Genomic DNA, 21,333 nt, shown 5'->3' with positions numbered 1-21,333 from the left:
AAGATAAAGTCATAATTTAAAACTAAGATATTTTAAACTTATTGTATGTTTTCCAGTTGGGATTCTTTAAGAGGAAGCGCCCGCAAGACGAAGAACCATTGCATAGGCCGGAGAAAAATGGCTATAAGTTAGCGAGTGGTGACGAGGCCTTATAGAAGTGGCAGTTGTACACGATATTTGACTTTAATAATATTGGTTTGCAACATGGAATTTCAGAGGTATTCAGTTAAAATTTCAAACTGAGGTTGTGTTTTTTACACGCTTGCAAAAACTTGCCGTTGTGGGAGATAGCAGTACGCTAAATGACACTGCCGTATAAAATTATGAATAAACATTTTAATTGTAACATAAGTTTGGAATTTTTAAAAGAATTAATCAACCATAATTTTATCAAATTAATTCAATTTCTAATTTTCTCGTGTCTTGAAAGAAATTAAATTTGTTAAGACTGTTCCATCCGTTTAAAGAAAAGAACGGAAAAAAGTCAGTATTTATTTTGAAAACTAACCAAATTAATATAGATTTGTAATAGGTAGCTAATGGGGGGTTAACAATTAAATAACAGGGTTATACATTAAGTGTTCGGTCTAAAATTGTTATTTAATTTTAGGACCTTCTTCGTAGGTTTGATAATTTGTTTTCCCGAGTTATTTGAACTTTTTAAATGTCAAAAATTGTCCGATAATATTATTTGTACAGCTTTTTCGTGTTTTCCCCTTTCAAATATAAAACCAACAAAGAGTGCCTTCAAAAAGAAAAAAATTGATCATTTTTTAATCAAAAGACCCCTAGAGAAAAATATTTTCAAAAAAAATGCTCAATATTTAAATTAAATTTGTAAGAAAAATATTTGGCCATGTATTAAGAAAAACGTACATTTCACCAAAAATTTGTATTTATTGTAAAATACAAGAAATACAGATATAAATAAAAAGTTTTCGTTTATCTTACTTGGAAAGTCAAAAAATAGAGTTTATAAACTATGTTACAAAAACTTCATTCGGGTTTTTTTATTTACGTTCTACTAAAGTAGAGGAATTGGAAAACATTTAGTCTATGATAACCCATCAGTCTCATTGGTTTTAATATATAGAGAGTGCGCGTAAAATTCAACATTTAGGTTTACAAGGTCAGAGGGCTTAATTCAATCATATCAACAAGCGAGGAGAAAAACAACACATTGGAACGTGTATTCACCTACATTACATCAAAATTTTTTTTTTACGTATTTTACACAAAAAAGTAGTAACATTGTAAAATACGTAGAAAAATAGCTAACCAACCAACTCCCAATAAATTGCTTATGACACTGATTTACGTTATGTCTTCCATTAAAGAAGATAGTTAAAATGGCACTTTAAGTCTTATTAAAAATATTTAAATACAGTCTTCATGAAAAACAGTTTAAATTCATGAAAATATTTCATGTTGTTTGGTTTCTTAAGACATTATTATGCGTCTATCAAACAGATGCTTTTAGAATTTTCTAAAGTGTCATAATATTAATATTCGCAAATAACGCTGCATAGAGGTAATTAACGTAATATTTTTTTCATTAAAATCCAATCGGCCTAATAAATGCACAGAACTCTGCATAAAACTCACAATTTTTCTATTAGCACTTTAATATTTGACTAGGGACATTATTTTAACAAAATTATCGTCACGATAATTTCAATATTTTTGCAATTAGAAAAGAGCGAGTTTTTGCATAATTTAAAAAGTCAACTTTAATTAAGCAACACGAATCAAATTTTTCTATTCACAATCTTTCTCTAAAACTACAAACTTTCAACGCGAAACCGCAAATGGTAAGAGCACCAAGCTAAATTAAAAAATAAAGAAATTAAGTATCACGATCCTAATAATAAATTCATTAAGAAAATACTGCGATTTAAGTCAATTACTTTGTTCCCGTTTGTTAAATTCAAAACTGTTTGTTGCACCTTTAACAATTATACAGGACATTCAATTTTGTCACATTTAAAATTTTTTACATACTAAAGAGGCTTTGTTATTAAATTATCATTACAATAAAAAATATTTGTCTTGAAACTTTAGGCACATGGTTTCTATAAAGATGTAAAAATACTGCTTTTTCACAGCGTTTTCATATAGTTTTAACTATTACAGTCATATACCCTTTTTATAAACTATCGAAAAAAGTAGGTCCATTTCAAAAATGGACAATTTAAACTTTTAAGTAACGACAGAAAAAACCTAGCTGCTTTGTCCTGGCCAAACCAAGGATATGACATTGCCGTTCTTTTTGAAGAGTGGATATGTTGTATTGTTGTTGATCTCTACTATTAAAGGTCTTGGTTTGTTACCCAGCATGCATTGCAATTGCGGGCTGACAATCACCCTTAAATCACGTTTCTGGGAGCTGAAATTAAAGAATTACATTAACAGAAAAATTAATATTACAAGGGCCTCAGAAATATTGTTTGAGAAATGCTAAATTATGATAAGTGGAATCTTATCACGGGGTACAGAAGAGGACTCTGTGGCCCTAAACTGAAGCAAAGCGAAGCTGACATTCCTAGATATTTTTTTCTTTAAGGTTTATTAATGTAGGGTAAATAAAAATGTATTTGTACTGTAGGGTGCGTTTCAATCGCGTTACAGTGTCATGGAACTTAATTTGTTTAGGGGGACGGAGCTTACTGTTAGAGCATGAGAGGGATTGGGAGCAACGTTAAAAATCATCTAAACATAGACATTCTTCGTAAGCATAAATAAATACATTATTGGTAAAATTGAAGTAAAATTTGAAATGCTGGCTAGGTCCTTAAAAATGAATGAAAAATCAAACAACTTACATATGCCACAGCCTAACGAGAACACCAATTAGTTCTCCAACCCTGGTTTCCGGTTTCCTGGCATTAAGGGCCAGGACTAAATCATTTCCGCCTCTCAGATGAAGGACAATAAGTTGGTCATCTGGACCTGGACTGACGCTGAGACCTGTTAACTGTAATTCAACAATTAAATGTCAATACGTGTTAATTTATGTGACGCACAAAGTGTCAACTCACATCCGCAATGGGAATGGCTGATTTCAAAGGTTTGAACGTTTTGGAATCCAATTTATAAATATGTTTCTCAGTCACTAGTAGAGTGCGGTCGGAACATTTGTTGAACTTGTTCACTTTCTTGACAAAACTCGAAAAGTGCACTTTTTGGAATCTGTCCTTGGACTTCAACGAGTTGCATGACGATAAAAACGGGGCAGTGTTGTCGTTTTCCGCACTCTTGAAATAGGTTAAAGCAAAATTAAAACTGGTGTTGACTGATACAGATTTTAGGGTTTACCCGATACCCATTACAGATATAGCAAATTTTTAATCGATTACCTATTTTTCCTACCATTTTTGGTGATATTTCTTCATTCTTAACCGATTACCAGAGTTTTTTCTTAATTTTAACTGAATACCTACAGAGTTTATTCTCAACTTATAAACTATTGCCTTCCGATGTTTCTTCATTTTAAACCGATTACTACCCTATATAACACCATTATTAACCGATTACCTACCAATTTTTCTTCATTTCTTAACCGACATAAATTTATAAACTTGCGTAACCGATTATGTACAGATTTTTAACCGAAAAATTTTACAAAGTGGCCGACGTTAGATATGTCAAAATTTAAGGTTGCTTTTATCACCTGTGATAAAATAGGTTTTTACATAATTGGGTATCAGTAGTTTTCAGAAATAAACGGTAAAAACTAATTTAGACACTAAACGTTATTGGTAGGATATCTATATATCTTACGGGTTTGCACCCATCACTAATTTAAACTGGAAACTATTTTCCAGATGAACCGGTAAAAATCCGTAATATGGACGTGAATCGATTACGCGTAAAAAACCCAAATATGGACGCAAATCAATTAATCGGAAAAAATTCGTAATATGGACGCGAATCGATTAATTGGAAAACATTCGAAATTAGAACGCGAATAGATTAATCGGAAAAAATTCGTAATATGGCCACGAATCGATCAATCGGTAGTAGTCACGATATCGGTAATCTTATCTCTTATCCATTTTAAACTGGAAAACATTAAGCAAATAAATCAGTAAAAATCTAACTAATAAGTACAACCGCTTAATCGGTAAAAATCTAACTTATAAATAAGCAAACCGATTAATCAGTAATATCAAGATACCGGTTTGAACCCATCACTAATAACTGGAAAACGTGAAAGATTACGAAAAGAATGTGATCCTACCAGAGCTAAGTAATTGCCTTCCCACTTCCTCTTGAGGCCCACGTCTTGGCGGCGTCCGTTGAGAGCGTCCGCAGCCGTGACTTTGAGTTGCAGCTGGGGCCATTCATCGCGGGGGATTTTGCGCAGGACCATGTAGCCCCTCCACCTGTCGTGAATCTTCTTCAAGTTGGCGACGGAATTCTTCATGGCGAACGGCGGGATGGGCCACGCCACGGATTTCCCGTAATCCTTCATGTTCTTGACGTTCTTGAAGGCCTTCTGCAGCTGGCAGATGTACGAGTAGATCTTGTAGCGTCTGTAATGGAACATGATGGTACGGACGGCCTTCATCTTGCGGTAACGCATCCTGGCTATAGCACCTCGCCACATCTAACAAGGAGAATTAGGTCAATTTATATTTATGGACTGGCTAGGTCCCGAGCCGTCGTTTAAGGCCTAGCTAGGTCAGGGTCCCGAGCCGTCGTTTAAGGCCTAGCTAGGTCAGGGTCCCGAGCCGTCGTTTAAGGCCTAGCTAGGTCAGGGTCCCGAGCCGTCGTTTAAGGCCTAGCTAGGTCAGGGTCCCGAGCCGTCGCTTAAGGCCTAGCTAGGTCAGGGTCCCGAGCCGTCGCTTAAGGCCTAGCTAGGTCAGGGTCCCGAGCCGTCGCTTAAGGCCTAGCTAGGCCAGGGTCCCGAGCCGTCGCTTAAGGCCTAGCTAGGCCAGGGTCCCGAGCCGTCGTTTAAGGCCTAGCTAGGTCAGGGTCCCGAGCCGTCGCTTAAGGCCTAGCTAGGTCAGGGTCCCGAGCCGTCGCTTAAGGCCTAGCTAGGTCAGGGTCCCGAGCCGTCGCTTAAGGCCTAGCTAGGTCAGGGTCCCGAGCCGTCGCTTAAGGCCTAGCTAGGTCAGGGTCCCGAGCCGTCGCTTAAGGCCTAGCTAGGTCAGGGTCCCGAGCCGTCGCTTAAGGCCTAGCTAGGTCAGGGTCCCGAGCCGTCGCTTAAGGCCTAGCTAGGTCAGGGTCCCGAGCCGTCGCTTAAGGCCTAGCTAGGTCAGGGTCCCGAGCCGTCGCTTAAGGCCTAGTTAGGTCAGGGTCCCGAGCCGTCGCTTAAGGCCTAGCTAGGTCAGGGTCCCGAGCCGTCGCTTAAGGCCTAGCTAGGTCAGGGTCCCGAGCCGTCGCTTAAGGCCTAGGTAGATCCCGGTCCCGAGCCGTCGCTTAAGGCCTAGCTAGGTCCCAATATATCTATAAACATTGATCAAAATCGCGTCATTTACTTTTTGCAAAAACGTGGTAATTCCAGGTATCAAATCAGCCCTTAATTGTTCAAGCTTGGAAACCGTTTTCGGAGAGCGAATGAAGATCTTGGTTTTCCCGTATTTGACGTCGTCCGTGAAATCCTTCTCGTCGATAAGTATTTGGCAACCATCTTTGTCGGAGCCACGATAATTCGGCCAAGTATACTTGGATATCATTTTGTACCTACACATTGCGAGCGAAGTATCGAATTAGGACAATTAACCGCAATTGAACGAGTAAGAGTCTTGATTTACCTTCTGAGAAACCTGTCGTAAGTCTGCCTGTAGGCGAATCCGGCCCTCCTGACGCGAATGTTCTCCAAAAGGCCCAAGTAGCTGACTTGGTGCTGGGTGCGTTCGTCATCGAACATGGACGGAGATTTCAATTCGTTGGGTTTGATGCAACGGACGTAGTACGGCTCTTTTAAGGACAAGTTCTGAACCAAAGCCACCATCGAGTTCTTGAAGAGAGTTCCGGCGGTCAACGGCCTCTTGGTCACCGCGGAGACGTGTTTCGCACCCTCCGGCCACATCTCGCTGATCAGCGAATCCGAGCTGAATTCGAAAGACAATTTCTTATAAAAAAACGACACTTTGGGGAAGATAGCCAAGACGCCAACCTATTGAAAAGCAATCTTTTGAAGTCTTGGAAGAGGGTGTCCTTGTTCTTGTCGAGGAATCCGACGACGGAGTAAGTCACGTTGCCGGCGTAATGTTGAATTCGGAAATCTCGATGATGTTCCAACGATTTGTCGGTCGTTGATAGCTACAATTAAAACCAATTCAGGAATCAAGAGATAGTTAGTAGTAGCCAAGTCGGAAATCACTGGACACAATATTTTCAGTTGGTCGGGTGCTCGTTTAGGCTGGCTAGAAGCCAAATGAAGTCAACTAGCAGGGTTCGTACAACATTTCCGGAATTAAATTCCCTGACATTACCAGGTTTTCCCTGACGAAATTGTAGGGCTGTGCGAGTACTCGATCAGCATCGAGTACCCGACGATTTTTTAGGTTAGATACTCGAACTCGAACAAGAAAATTTGAAATACTCGTCGATTATCGAGTATCAGGAATTTGCCTTAATCCGGTACTCGAATACTCTTTCGCCGACCATATTCGGGTAATCGACCACTCGTCAATAAAAATATATAATTAAGGCCTATCTAGGTCCCGGTCTCGAGCCGTCGTTTAAGGCCTATCTAGGTCTTGTTAATTATTTTTTATCTTTTATAACTTGTTAGTTATTAACTAACAAACATCCATTTAAGTAGTAACCAGTAGACTATTTTAAATTTTTCTTAATTACTCGACTACCCGAAGAGCTCGTCGATTAATCAAGTACCCGCACGATTTTTCTAACTACTCGAGTACCCGAACGGATTTTTCTTGACTACTTGACTACTCGAAGAAGGAAAATTTTGAAATAATCGAACACTCGACAACCCGACTCCATCAAAATATTACCCGAGTGGACTACCCGATGAAAAATTTATTAATACTCGAAACCCGACTCGATTGCATAAAACCACTACTCGCACAGTCCTACCAAATTGCCCAATTTTCCCTGACCATTTTTGTAGAATAAATGAAGTTAAATCTAAAAATATTTATGATGTATTTTATTGAAAATTTATTTGCCTGATTGGTTTTTGGAGTCATTTTAAAATTTCCTTACTTTTTTAGACCATTTTCAAATTCCACTACTTTTTCCTGACCTTTTGAAATCAGATTACCTCACGTTTCCCTGACATCTTGGAATCATTTTCAAATTTCCTGACCTTTTGGGGTAATTTTCAAATTCTGACTTTTCCTGGTTTTTTAGGTCGTGTACGAACCCTGACAAGGCTCGACCATAGACAAAAGGTTATCCAGTACAGTTCTTCCCATACTTTCCCCGTATTTAAATTGTGGTCTCCTCAACGTAACCCTCCACTTGCGGGGATAGCGAAGGGATACAATATCCGGCTGGTTTGGTGGTTCGGTATTCGTTCCTCTTAAAATTCCTTAAAAGTATGCGACGTAATTTTACATTTTTGGTTTTTAGTCGAGAGTTACGTTGAGTAAACGCGTTTTGTAAATAATGATTGTCCTATCTATGGTTCGACATTCATTTTATGAACGAAATTTGGTCCTTAAGGCTAGTCTTAAGTTTTCAAAATTAACGGCTTTTAAAATTCATTTTGCGCGTGAAAATACCTAGACATGTTATGGTCAAAAAAGCACGCAAAGAAGGCTGTGTGCCCAAGACAGGTGTCGCGCGCTAAAACGTCATTTCAAAACAGTGGTTAGGCCTAACAAAGTTTTTAGCGTCAACAACTCCGTTAGGCCTAACACAAGTTTTCGCGTCAACAATAAAAGTCTCCGTTAGGCCTAACACAAATTTTCGCGTCAACAATAAAAGTCTCCGTTAGGCCTAACCCAAGTTTTCGCGTCGAACTTGCCCTTACGAGAACCACATGGTCCTATATACTAATTTTTGCTACAGAATCGCTGAATGAGTATTGTTGAAGCGTCTATTAGCTAAACTACTTACCATTCGACTGGTATAGTGCTTGTGATTGGCTAGTTTCTTGTTCATGGTTTCGAGAAGAAGTTGGTCAGTTACTTTTCCGACGTTGAGGCAAGCTTCGTCCAGGATGGCGATGACGCCTTTGTGAGGTTCGTCCACCAGGGTGCAAATGATGGCGTTGTTGAAGTACTCTATCTTCTGCCAGGCGATGCCTTCCCTCTGGTACTCTTCCTGTTCCTGTTTGAGGACCAACTCGATGAAGAGTTGCTGCAGTTTCTCGTTGCAGTAGTTGATGCAGAACTGCTCGAAGCTATTGTCGTCGAAGATCTCGAAGCCGTAAATGTCCAGCACGCCGATGACCGTGTTCTTCCCCGGGCCGCGTCCGTTGGGGCGCACCTCGATGGCTTTGTTGATGCGCTCCACGATCCACGAGAACATGTGCTCGTAAATGGCCTTGGCGAAGGCGTCGCGCCCGTAGACTGCCTGCTCGGTGGTGTGCCCTTTCTGCATGACCTCTCCTCCGGCGGCGATGACCCTTTGGCACAACGTCTTCTCCAGCGCGTCCACGGTCACCCCCAAAAGCTGGCTCAGGTTTTGAAGTAGTTTCTTGTCTTTGATCTTGGTCTCGTCATTGTCGGTTAGGAATTCCATATCCCCCAAGGTCACCACGGCGGCCACGATTTTCCAGAGAGACTCCGACTGTTCGTTGCTGAAGCCGAGCACTTTCATGGCGGAGCAAACTGCCTTGTAATCGGTCTTGTCATTGATCGAATCCACCTATTGATAAGAGCGGGAAATTAGATTAGTTCCGCCGCTTCGCGCTTAATTACACGCCTCGAAAGCGAGCAAAATCGTCTTTACCTTAGGATTGCCACCCTGTTTGGTATAGTTATAAGACATGGGGTCCTTCTTCAGCTTAAATTTCGACAACTGAGAGTCGGTGCAGCCGTAGAATAGTTGATAAAACGAATGAAAGTTGCGTTCGCCCTTTTGTTGAGCTACTACTCTAGACTAAGATTAGAAAAGGGAATTTTTCAAACGATCGATAAAAATATTCAAACGATCGATAAAAATATTCAAACGATCGATAACAAACTTCAAACGATCGATACAAATATTCAAACGATCGATAACAAACTTCAAACTATTGATACAAATATTCAATCGATCGATACAAATATTCAATCGATCGATACAAATATTCAATCGATCGATACAAATATTCAATCGATCGATACAAGTATTCAAACGATCGATACAAGTATTCAAACGATCGATACAAGTATTCAAACGATCGATACAAGTATTCAAACGATCGATACAAGTATTCAAACGATCGATACAAGTATTCAAACGATCGATACAAATATTCAACGATCGATACAAATATTCAACGATCGATAAAAATATTCAAACGATCGATAAAAATATTCAAACGATCGATAAAAATATTCAAACGATCGATAAAAATATTCAAACGATCGATAAAAATATTCAAACGATCGATAAAAATATTCAAACGATCGATAAAAATATTCAAACGATCGATAAAAATATTCAAACGATCGATAACAAATTTCAAACGATCGAATTTTTTCCAAACAATCGGAAATGTTTTCAAATCATTAAAGAAAAATTTTAGACGATCGAGAGAAAAAAACTATTTAATTTTTTTTCAAACGATCGAAACCAAAAATACCTTTTCCAATAAATAATTCTGGATATGTCCTCCCAGAGGGTCGCCTTTGAAATCGAAATTAATGTCCATGTACTTTCCAAAACGACTAGAATTGTCATTCCTGTTAGTCTTGGCGTTTCCGAACGCCTCCAAGATGCAATTGGACTGAAGCAGCACGTTCTTGACCCTTTCAATTTCTTGTTGACCGCTGACGTTGGTGATAGCGGCGATGTACCTCATGATAATTTTGGAAGCTTCGGTTTTGCCGGACCCACTCTCGCCTGTTGGTTTCGATAGAAATTAAAGCGACCGAAACAAATTAGTGACGAAGTAGCCATTCAAGGTTCGATTTAAATGCATTTATTTACGGCAGAGGGCGCCAATATTTATGTTTTGATAGCAATATATTTCTAAGATCGAACTAAATATGTAAATCTATAAATAAATGTTCCACTTAATAAAAAATTCTACATAAGTACGAAAAAATTAATTTTTTAATGGTCTCCTTGAAAATTTCTACTTTTGAGATTTGTGGCGCCATCTGCTACGATTTTGGTATTTACAAATCGAACCTCCAATGGCGTTACCCCTGTGAAAGAATCTTCTCCCTTGTAAAATATGTCAAGAATAGGGATGCACCGATATAAACAAAGTTATCTATCAAAACAGTAGTGTCATAAGTAACATAAAACAATAAGTATGACACTTCCTATTGCTTTAATGCTAACTTTCTAACCGAACCTTTTTTCGGCATTGATACTCTTCAAGCTGTGACTTGGACTCGCGACTTTCCGTTTTGGATGACTACGTTTTGATAAAAATTTAAGCCTAATATCGGAGAGCACGTTCTGGAGTCGCGAGGGGCTTTGGCTTAGTTTTGAAGCCCGCGTGCGAGTCACGCGTGATAAAAAACATGAGCTCGTGGAGCCGAGAAAAACTTTTTTAATTTTTATTATTTGAGCCTAATATTCCGCCTATCTATCGAAACCAGATATTTCGGCTTAGCGGAAGTCTCGCGTATTTTAGACACTAGAGGGCTCTGTGCCGAGAAAACATCTTGATTACGCAATAACTATGAAAATCAGTTTGGTTGTAAATCTCGTTAATTGTCATACTTATTGTTATTATGTTACTTACGGTAGTGCTTATGATCAAATTATTGTAAAAGACGTTTCAGCGCAATGTCATACCATTTTATTATAATTTTTTATTAAAAAGGTTTGCAAGAGCATATCCGAATATGTTTATTTTCATTTGACTTGACATATTTTCTATCGAAAATCGAATATCGTGGTTTTTTATTGGTTTACACTCGTAACCCCCTGTGTATAAAAGGTATGATCTAGCTTCTGAAGTCTGGCGTCCGTGGCGCGCCCACTCAAATCCAATATTATCAATAATTAATCTAGAATTTTCTTATTTTTTATAGTTTTTTCATAAAATATTTGTTTAATAGAGTATCCGCCAATACAAGAACGTATTCAAGTGAACCGAGAACATAGCGCGTCTTTACCGGAAATGACGATGCAGCTGTCTCGCAACAATAAAAGTCTCCGTTAGGCCTAACACAAGTTTTCGCGTCAACAATAAAAGTCTCCGTTAGGCCTAACACACAAGTTTTCGCGTCAACAATAAAAGTCTCCGTTAGGCCTAACACAAGTTTTTAGAGTATCCGCCAATACAAGAACGTATTCAAGTGAACCGAGAACATAGCGCGTCTTTACCGGAAATGACGATGCAGCTGTCTCGCGCATTCCGTTTCATGGATTTGTAGGCGGCGTCGGCGATGGCGAAAATGTGGGGGGGCCTCTCAAAGATTTCCCTCCCCCGGTAGTCGTTGACGTACTCCTGTCCGTAGATGTTCATGGTGCGATACGGGTTGACTGACACGCATACTTCGCCGATGTACGTGTAGATTTTGCCACCTTTATACCTGTCACAAATGGATTACAAAATATTGAAAATGTGTGCCACTATCACCGAAAGCTTTCGTCAGTCCAAATATTCACGATAATGTATTGATTTATACTGCAGGGAGGATGACGACATTTTCGGAATAACCCTGACCTTTTCCCTGGCCAATTTTGTACAAAGAATCAAAGGTTTGAGGTAAAATATTTGCCAAATATTTCATATGTATTTTTTAATAAATCTTTCAAAAATTTTATTTCCCTGATTTTTTAGGGCCATTTCCCAATTCCCTGACTTTTCCAGGCTATCCAGGTCGTGTACTGTCCCTAAACTATGTTAAGACGATTCGCAGAGACCATGACACGGTCCCCACTCAAATCGTCAAGTAGGATTAAACTTTACACGACTATTGTTTTCAAAAATATAGGATTTTATAGGACTATATATGCCATTTTATTTACTAACTTTATGCATTTAAAAACAAAAGTCTAGGGTATATTTAGTTAAATAAATCTTTGATTTTCACTTAAAAATAGGTACTTTTTAACCATTTTATCACCAAAATATACTAGTATAATAACAAAACTATAGACTATAATGACTTTGCATAGGAATTTATCCTATAACAAAATCTAGCAATTTAACTGATAATGTGACTGGTGGGATTTGAAATGGGCAAAATATTAAAATTATAGGATTTGATAGGACTTTTTGGGAATTTTGCCAAATATAAAGGATGGTATAGCACATTTTTGAAAATATAGGATTTTATAGGAATTATAGGACCTCTGGATTCTTGATATTACTATTACAATTGGTAATATCTGAAATAGACCTATTTTGACATAAGGGAATTATAGGATTAACACCAATAAATTTTCAGAATACCAAATTTATCAACAAATATAAAAATCAAGATAAATTAAAAGTAAAATACAGATTTGAATATCTCGATTAGTGTTTTCTTCCGTATATAACCAGCATAATAAAATCTCTTAAACGGAAATTGAATGTTTAGTCACGTTTTCTGCCACCAGATGGGGTTAGGGGACTATCTTTCATCAGGCTGTAGTTTCATTCGTATCTCTGTTGCAAAATAAGCAAATTGAAAAATACGAGTGGTTAAGCGTTTAGAAGTGTTGAAACTGTAATAAGTAATATAACCATATCAAGTGTGGCTATACAAATTTTAAATAATTTTTATAAAAAAATTAAGGACCTAAATTGGAAGTGTTATTAGTTATTTAACAAAAAGTCCATCCATTTATCTTACGGCATTCTCTTAAATAACGGAGTTGAAGATTTTCTTTAAAAATAAAAAAAGCTTTGAAGAAATTTGATAATGTATTTGAAGAAATAAGAAGTATTCTATCCAAAACCAAACTATACGGTAACGGATCCAAAACTGACATAAAATTATCAATCTAATATCTAATAATCAGTTAGGCTAATACCCAAGGCACCACCTCAGGCCTAAGTCATCAAGCGACTTTTAAAGCCTTTAATTCAGGTGGCCGGGTTACAATGCGTAGGAGGGTGGTGGCCAGCCTTTCATTCCACGCGAGACAACAGCACCCTACACTCACTATTACCGTTAACCTCAACAAATTTTTATAGAAGGGGAAACCGAAGAACTCGGGGAAAACCCCCTTAAACCACAGGGGGGGGGGGGGGAAACTGGCAACCGTTTGTAACCGTACACTTATCTCCGAGATATTAATATATGCTTCTGATATAACGAATCCTTACTTTTACCTAAAAGGTTTCAACCAACTACTACTGCATTTAAATATAGCATACAAAATTTAATTGTAATTTTATAGATCCATATTGACCGGTGTTGCCAGCTTCAAATCTTGATTTTTCCTTCGATGACCTTTTTAAATTAACTTTTAAAATTTTTAACTTATTATTTTAGTGATATGATCACTTTCAAAATATTTTCTATCTCCAATTATATTTTCTAATTTTCAAAGCCTTTTTTAAACAATCCCCAGACTTTTTAGGCCTCTTTTCAAATTCCCCCGACTTTTTAGTCCTTTTTAAATAATTCCCCCGACTTTTTAGTTTTTTTTAAAAAATTCCCCCGACTTTTTAGTCCTTTTTAAAAAATTCCTCCGACTTTTTAGTCCTTTTTAAAAAATTCCCCCGACTTTTTAGTCCTTTTTAAAAAATTCCCCCGACTTTTTAGTCCTTTTTAAAAAATTCCCCCGACTTTTTAGTCCTTTTTAAAAAATTCCCCCGACTTTTTAGTCCTTTTTAAAAAATTCCCCCGACGTTTTAGTCCTTTTTAAAAAATTCCCCCGACGTTTTAGTCCTTTTTAAAAAAAATTTCGACTTTTTAGTCCTTTTTCTAAAAAATTCCCGACTTTTTAGTCCTTTTTCTAAAAAATTCCCGACTTTTTAGGCCTTTTTCTAAAAAATTCCCGACTTTTTAGGCCTCTTTCTAAAACATTCCCCCGACTTTTTAGGCCTTTTCAAAAATTCCCCTGACTTTTCCCTGAGCTGTGGCAACCCTGTTAGAATTACAGGAAATTATAGAATCATTGGGAAACTTGATAAGATGTAATGCAAGACTAAAAAAACTGTCATTTAGAAAACTAGCGTTAGCAGTGTTACGGGAGTTATAATTCGGTGTACATGTTAACTTTTACATTTTAGAACTCTTCCGGTAACGAATATAGAAGTTTACGTCAACGTTCGGAGAAACTCGAAACCTCATCACACACCCACGTCAAGATTTTCATCGCAAAAACGTTAAATAAAAATGAAATAAAAACTTTTCAGTTTACATTTATTTCAGGGCCGCCACTCGAATCTTCAATTTTAAATAGAAAAATAGGATTATATTTCTTGAAATATAGGACTTTAGATAACTTTTTTAAATTATAGGATTATATAGGACCATATATGCTATTTTATTTACGAACTTTATGCATTAAAAAACAAAATCTATATCTAGTGAAATAAATCTTTGATTTTCACTTAAAAAATAGAAACTATTTAATCATTTTATCACAAAAATGAACTAGTAGCTAACCATGTTAACAATAACAAAAATATAGCCTAGAATGACTGTATAGGAATTGATCCTATAGCTAAATCTAGCAATTTAACTTTTTATAGGAATTGATCCTATAGCTAAATCTAGCAATTTAACTTTTTATAGGAATTGATCCTATAGCTAAATCTAGCAATTTAACTTTTTATAGGAATTGATCCTATAGCTAAATCTAGCAATTTAACTTTTTATAGGAATTGATCCTATAGCTAAATCTAGCAATTTAACTTTATATAGAATTGATCCTATAGCTAAATCTAGCAAATTAACTTTGTATAGAATTGATCCTATAGCTAAATCTAGCAAATTAACTTTGTATAGAATTGATCCTATAGCTAAATCTAGCAATTCATTGAGTGGCGGGATTTGAAATGGGCAAAATACCAAAATTATAGGATTTTATAGGAATTATAGGACCTCTGGGGGCCCTGCGTTAAATAAATTTTTTCGTGGTCGATATGAACAAAGTTGTCTATCATAACAGTAGTGTACATGATCAAATCTTTGTAAAAGACGGTTCAGTACACTGTCATACCATTTTATTATAAATTTTCATTTAATTTTACATGATACCTATTTTCTATCACAAATCGAATATAGTTGTTTTTTATTTGCTTACACTCGTGCACTCGTAACCCCCTGTCTAAAAAAAAGGCATGATCTAGCTTCTGAAGTCTGGCGTACGTGGTGCGGCCAATCAAATCAAATAGCATTAGTTAGGTAATCGAGAATTTTCTTATTTTTAAATGTTTTTCTGAAAATATTTTCTTAATAGCGGTATCGGTCGATATTGGCCGATAACGATATTAGGAAAATAGGCCGACATATAGGTGCAGCTCTCAACATCATCTCGACATAGTCATTTTTCGAAGGGTAAATTGTTACTCTCATCGTGAAATATAGCCTCTCGTAAATTTCCATACGATAAATTTCCTAAGAATTGCGTGGGATAAAAGACGTCCCATTTTCTTATGAAAATACGCGGCGGATCACTTGTCATCGAAGAACGAACTATCAGACTGTATTGTAGTAGGTAAAAGTACTCTACGGCGCTTGCAAAAGCGGGTTTAAGGTTATATCTACACCGTGCGCTTTACGCGATCGCCGCCTTCGCTACTACTGACAACTGATTTTGACCTGATTGAACGTCAAGGACTTATGGTAGCCTTTCCCTCTACTGCAAAGCGACTCGGGTAACTTAAAAATACAACGTTAGCGTGTTTACGTCTTCGGTAGAGCCGAAAGCGTAACAGATTTTTCCCAAGTCAAACCAAATTGACGGGCCAAAAAGCAAATGCTGACTTCTCCGCTTGACCTTAGAAAACATTGCGTGATACCGACGCGTCATACCACTATTATTTCAACCGTACTAAATTAATTCAAACCGGGGGGGGGGGGATAGTTCCATAGTGACGTCATACCGTCTTCCTTAAGGAACGTAAATTTAGTCGACTGATAACATCGCACTTCCTACTTCGAATGGAATAAAAATAATCCGTCCGGTAGCACCGCATACGCGAGCAACCCAAAAACTAGAAGCGGGCACCATACGCAGACTGTACCCAATCCACGGCCTACAACAAAACTGCCAATTAACAGGAGTCGAATGATAATATTCGTTCAGTGGCTGGGGAAGGCTTTTTCTTATTTTCTCAGCAAGCGAAGTCTGACTAATCACGATGTCGACACGCTCATTTAAATATATCCAAATGCCTCGTTAGATAGGCTAATCAGATCATTTCCATTTCTAAATAAGGTAGCTCGTCTTGTATATTTCCATTCTTGTTTTCAAAAATATGCATTCTAGGTAATTATTATTATTATTATTATCAGGGTTGGTTGATTTGAATTGTTTTTTTAAAAATCATTAAATTAAATAACAATTTCAGGAATATCTCATTGTAATTCAAAGCAAATCTGGGCAAAATAATATATTAAATAACAATTTCATTTAGATTTCCTTAAAAATAAGATTATATTATCTATAGAAACAAATTTTCCTAAAAGAACCATTGGATTATATATTGATTTCTTAACAATTTAAATAAGTATATTGATTTGATTTTTATTTAAAATAAAAATTCCAACCTTGATTATTATTTATTATTGTTGGATTATTTATAAATTAGCTAGCTGATGTAAAATATTAAAATTAAAAATTAAATTGAAGTTAATTATATTAGGTGTGTAATACTATAGTTAAATGATGATAAAATACGCAACCTGCATTGTAAATAAATGAGATTTTTAAACTCTATGAAGTAGCAGTTTTTTTAAACCTTTAATTAAAAGTACCATGGAACAAAATTTTAAAATTTATAAACTCAATTAAATTAAGTTTATAATTAAATTTTATGAAGAATAATTTCAGTTTTAGTTCACAAATTATTTATCATTTTGTCAAGAAAAACGGTCATAAAACCATAAGAAGATCAAAATCAATAAAAATCCGATTTAAAAAAAATCCAACCACATATAGGATGAAGAAGGGTACAGGATGACGGAATATTTTCGGGTTATACTACATGAGAAAACCTAACGAATTTATAGGAAGGTATTGAAACTATAGGAAATATGGTCACCTTGTAAATGTTTTAGAAATGTAATCATTTCGTTAAGAAAATGTACAAACATTTTGGAATAATATTTAGTTAATTAAAAACAACATGTTTTTTTTGTAAATATCACTTGGTTTAAACCAGCCAACTCCGCTGTATTTCCCTTGACCTTTCTAATCTAATTCCCTGATATTTCCAGGTCTATACGAACCCTGTAAGGACGCTAAAGAGGGATTGAAATTGCCAAATATTTGAGAGCCTCTAATAGTGGTTTAATCGGGTGTAAAATTCTGGGAAGAGGGTCGGACCGGTAGACGGGGGTAAGTACGTTACGTTTGTTGGGAAAATTAAAATCAAAGGTTAAGAACCGGCGCGTCAATTCGCTGCGGGCTGCGGAGGGAAAGGTTTATGGCTTTGTTGAAATTCTCTTCTCGAAAACACGGTACTATTTTTAAAATAGTTTTCGATATTATTTTATTGGAGGAATGCTAAATTATTGCAAAACCGGTCTCTGATTTTTATAAATATAAATAAATATAATTTCTAGTTCAGACTTAATAAAAAATATTTTAAAATATCAATTTCATTAGGAAATCTGTTTAGTTTCAAAAGTCGCTCTCGTAAAAAAAAAAAAAAAACTTATATCATAAGTATATAATAAATATTTTGCCAGATAAGTAAGTACGCCTACTAGACATACATCATAGGTAAGTATCGCCTTAAAACAGCTGCCATGGTGTTATTCTAAGTCACAGATCACGAGGCGAAATACCGCACGATCCTGTTTGGAAAATAACCACGTGACCACCATGGGCGTCTTAATGTCATGGCCGTCATAAACTCGTTACCATGGTAACAAAAATATCATACCTCACTTTTATATCAGTGTTCCAAAAATACTACTTTTTCCAAATATTGCGGATACCATTGGTAAATATTGATTTACATTGTATAATAATATGAAATAAAAAAAAATCAACTTTCATTACTCAATTCTGTTCTAAATCTTAGGGTTTATCTCAATAAAAGTAGGTTTACCACTTTTCCCATAACGTTATTTACAGGGTTGCCACAAAAATTTCAGATTCAAATTTCCTGACTATTCCCTGTTTTCCCTGGCCATTTTAAGAGATTTTCCCTGACTTTTTAAGGTTTAAGGCCAAATTTTTTTATTTTATACTTTACTTTTATCAGATCCATTTTAATAAATTAAAATGGACTAATATTTCAGTAAAAAGGTTATCGCAATGTTGAAAACTTTCAAGGAAATAAATTATAATCATAGAATTAGTCCTAGATCTAGAGTAAAATTACCTTCAAAAAGTGTCAAGATAAAATTGAATTCCCTGACGACATACAAATTCTTAAAATTCCCTGACCTTTCCCTGACTTTTTAGGCCCATTTTTAAATTCCCCGACTGTTCCCTGACTTTTTAGGCCCATTTTTAAATTCCTCGACTTTTCCCTGACTTTTTAGGCCCATTTTTAAATTCCCCGACTGTTCCCTGACTTTTTAGGCCCATTTTTAAATTCCCTGACGTTTTAGGCCCATTTTTAAATTCCCCGACTGTTCCCTGACTTTTTAGGCCCATTTTTAAATTCCCTGACCTTTCCCTGACTTCCTGTTAAATACCACTTCGAAACCCTGAGATAGTTACTTATATTATACTTATATACTTTTGTTCATATACATATATGAAGAGTGTTCTTAAAAAAACAACAAAAATCGGATGTAACTAGGTTAGTTCATAAAACACGTCCAAAAAATTATTAGAACGCAACAGAGACAAGCTAAAATTATAGGACTTGTCAATTATACGGAGTAAACACAACTAAATCCTCCCGTAGCCTATTCCGAGGATATCAATTAATTTGGACATTTTCAATCGTTCACGCCTTCTGCTAAAAAACCCCTTTATTACTCGCTAGACTGAGTTTAAAACGCACCACCCCCCCCCCTAAAGTTAGGTAACCCCTCCCGCAAAAAAAATCCAAAGAAATTTCCACCCCCTAACTGACCCACAAACGGTAGAAAAAAAATAACAATTCGCAACGAAAGTAAATTTTCTTCTGGTTAAAAATAAAAACTTAACAATTCGTAACAAAAGTAAATAACTAAATATAAAATTTTATTTTTCAATTATTACCAATAAATACGAATTCTAATTGACTTTCCACCTTACAGAGAGTAAAAATATATTGAATTATCACAAACAATTTAAAAGATTTATTTTTAGCAAACCGTTATTCTAAAAATAAATCTTTATGGAAACCAGAAATAATATTTTACATAAAATTCTAAATATATACATAAAAAAGGAGATACTATTTTCGTTGACATAAAAATTCGATAAAAAAGCGTTAATTTTCGAAGGTAAAGGTATTCCTATGATTTCTAATATAGCGCCTATGTTATCTCGATTGTCCGAAGCCGTACATTAGATTAACCTACATACTATTTGACAAGTTATCAAAAAACCAATATTACCACCGAAAGAAATGAGGTTTATGCTTTATTAACCTTTTCGTTTAATCGATAAGGCGAAATTTGCCAATCAATTGGCGTTAATAATTAAATGTAGTGCTATTAATTTTCGACCTACATAAATTGCCGATTTAAGTCAACCAGATTTGGTATTTTTTTATTGTCGTTCAAAACATCGTGTCGGGTTTGACAAAAACTCGATTTTCTACAATTCGAAGCTAGTACGTATTAATTAAATACAGAATAAGCTGATCTGTTTATACATTCCAATTTTTTAAATACGGTGAATCTATGCTCATTTAATTCAGGAACAAACTGCGAATTGAATGTAGATACGTATTACAGTGACGCGACAGAAAAAAACCTTTACATTTTTTATCTTTGTTGTTAGTGATAGTTCGTTTTAAAACCCCTTAAGGATTGGAAACGAAAAACCGCGCCTAATCAACCTACTTTACAAACCCATATTTACATTTTTTGCTCCCAACGCCATAATGACCAACTCACTTTCACCATAAAACTTAATATTAAAATACCAAACGCTAACCCTATTTTCTAAATCGTCAACAAAGATTTAACACGTGTTGACCCGCAGGGTTCAAAGGTTAACGGATGAAGAGATCTTCCGCGCGTACACGCCCAATTTTTGAGCCTCGGTCGAATGAAATTTCTACGGTACCTGACTCGTAAGTTATCCATTAGGGAATTCATATTTATGTCCTCCAATAGGACGAAATCGCCGATTCCAACATCGTCGAACGCCGCCATGACTGATAGAGGAACGTTAATTACGCCGCACTTGACAAGTTCTTAAATTAGCGACTTTTTGTTTGGCAAACAAAAGGAGAACACCATCGGTCTGATAAAATGTCTATCCGCTACTCATAATACCGCGCGGTCTGAGTTTAGGTCTCGCGTGGGTAAACTTTCCTTCCTTCACCGGTACTTTTTGACGGTAGGGGGGTAAAGGGGAGACGCGAAATAACTTGACTGACTCACAAAGGGACCTTCTCCGAAAAACTTCACGCTTCTTTGAAGATGGTCCTTTATTTTGAAAACACTCCCCTTCCAACGAGTTCCAATCGATTGAAATCTGAGAATAACCGTTAAAGATTTTTAAATTTCTAATTTATTTTACATTAAGGTATAAAATGACAAAATTGAAAGCCAAAAAACGCTTCGAAAGTTTTACGGGCGATCCCCCGGCTTGTTTTACGTAATAGCCCTCGATCTCTGTAGAGCAAAATTTCAATTTTTTTCAATGCCGGTATCGCCATCTACATGTCAATCCTCGTACTATAATAACAAATATTTACCCGCTTTTTTTCGATAGACACTTTTTCCGAATAACAAATATAGCTCTTGCTTCAGTAAAAGACTCATAAACTTCTATTGAAACGCGATAGAAACATTGCACAAATCAATGGTTTACGGGGTAGAAGTAAAGTTTTGTTTTGGTTCTTGAGGGGATATCATAAGTAACATTAAATTTAAGTATGACAATGACCAAATACAGGTTGTCCACTAAAAAACGAAAAAAATAAATAACTGAAAAACGTTTATTTTTTTAAATTTCAAATTGCTATGGAACATTCCTCATGCATGGGCACATTTCTTAGTGTAAAAT

At 36.1% G+C, this 21,333-nt stretch overlaps 2 protein-coding genes across 2 annotated transcripts in view; one reads left to right on the top strand and one right to left on the bottom strand.

Annotated features, from left to right (window-relative positions):
• Window positions 1–930, top strand: part of LOC149925872 (integrin alpha-PS2-like) — a 78,267-nt gene extending 77,337 nt beyond the window's left edge. The window contains exon 27 of the mRNA XM_090160219.1: window positions 57–930. Within this exon, the coding sequence (XP_090016345.1) occupies window positions 57–155 (99 nt within the window). The 3' untranslated portion in view covers window positions 156–930. The remainder of the gene's footprint in view (window positions 1–56) is intronic.
• On the bottom strand, window positions 878–20,808 carry Myo31DF (Unconventional myosin ID). Its single transcript, XM_090160220.1, has 12 exons — window positions 20,386–20,808; window positions 11,416–11,624; window positions 9,713–9,972; window positions 8,875–9,024; window positions 8,038–8,790; window positions 6,125–6,270; window positions 5,760–6,059; window positions 5,484–5,688; window positions 4,241–4,609; window positions 3,039–3,254; window positions 2,823–2,974; window positions 878–2,386 (listed from the first exon to the last, which is right to left on the bottom strand). The coding sequence occupies exons 1-12, from the start codon at window positions 20,472–20,474 to the stop codon at window positions 2,221–2,223; spliced, it is 3,015 nt and encodes a 1,004-aa protein (XP_090016346.1). The 5' UTR covers window positions 20,475–20,808; the 3' UTR covers window positions 878–2,220.
• Window positions 20,809–21,333: the final 525 nt, after the last annotated feature.

This window comes from Leiobunum rupestre, chromosome 10 (genome assembly GCF_980474605.1).
Source record: "Leiobunum rupestre chromosome 10, qqLeiRupe1.1.hap1, whole genome shotgun sequence".
In the NCBI taxonomy this organism is placed as follows: Eukaryota; Metazoa; Arthropoda; class Arachnida; order Opiliones; family Sclerosomatidae; genus Leiobunum; species Leiobunum rupestre.
This window is presented reverse-complemented; position numbering and strand designations above follow the sequence as displayed.

Coding starts and splice junctions, on each gene's coding strand:
- Myo31DF (XM_090160220.1), bottom strand. CDS start 20,474: ATGGCGGCGTTCGACGATGTTGGAATCGGCGATTTCGTCCTATTGGAG. Junction 9,025..9,712: donor AGAATTATTTATTGGAAAAG/GTATTTTTGGTT, acceptor TTCTAATCTTAG/TCTAGAGTAGTAGCTCAACA. Junction 6,271..8,037: donor AGCACTATACCAGTCGAATG/GTAAGTAGTTTA, acceptor TTTTAATTGTAG/CTATCAACGACCGACAAATC.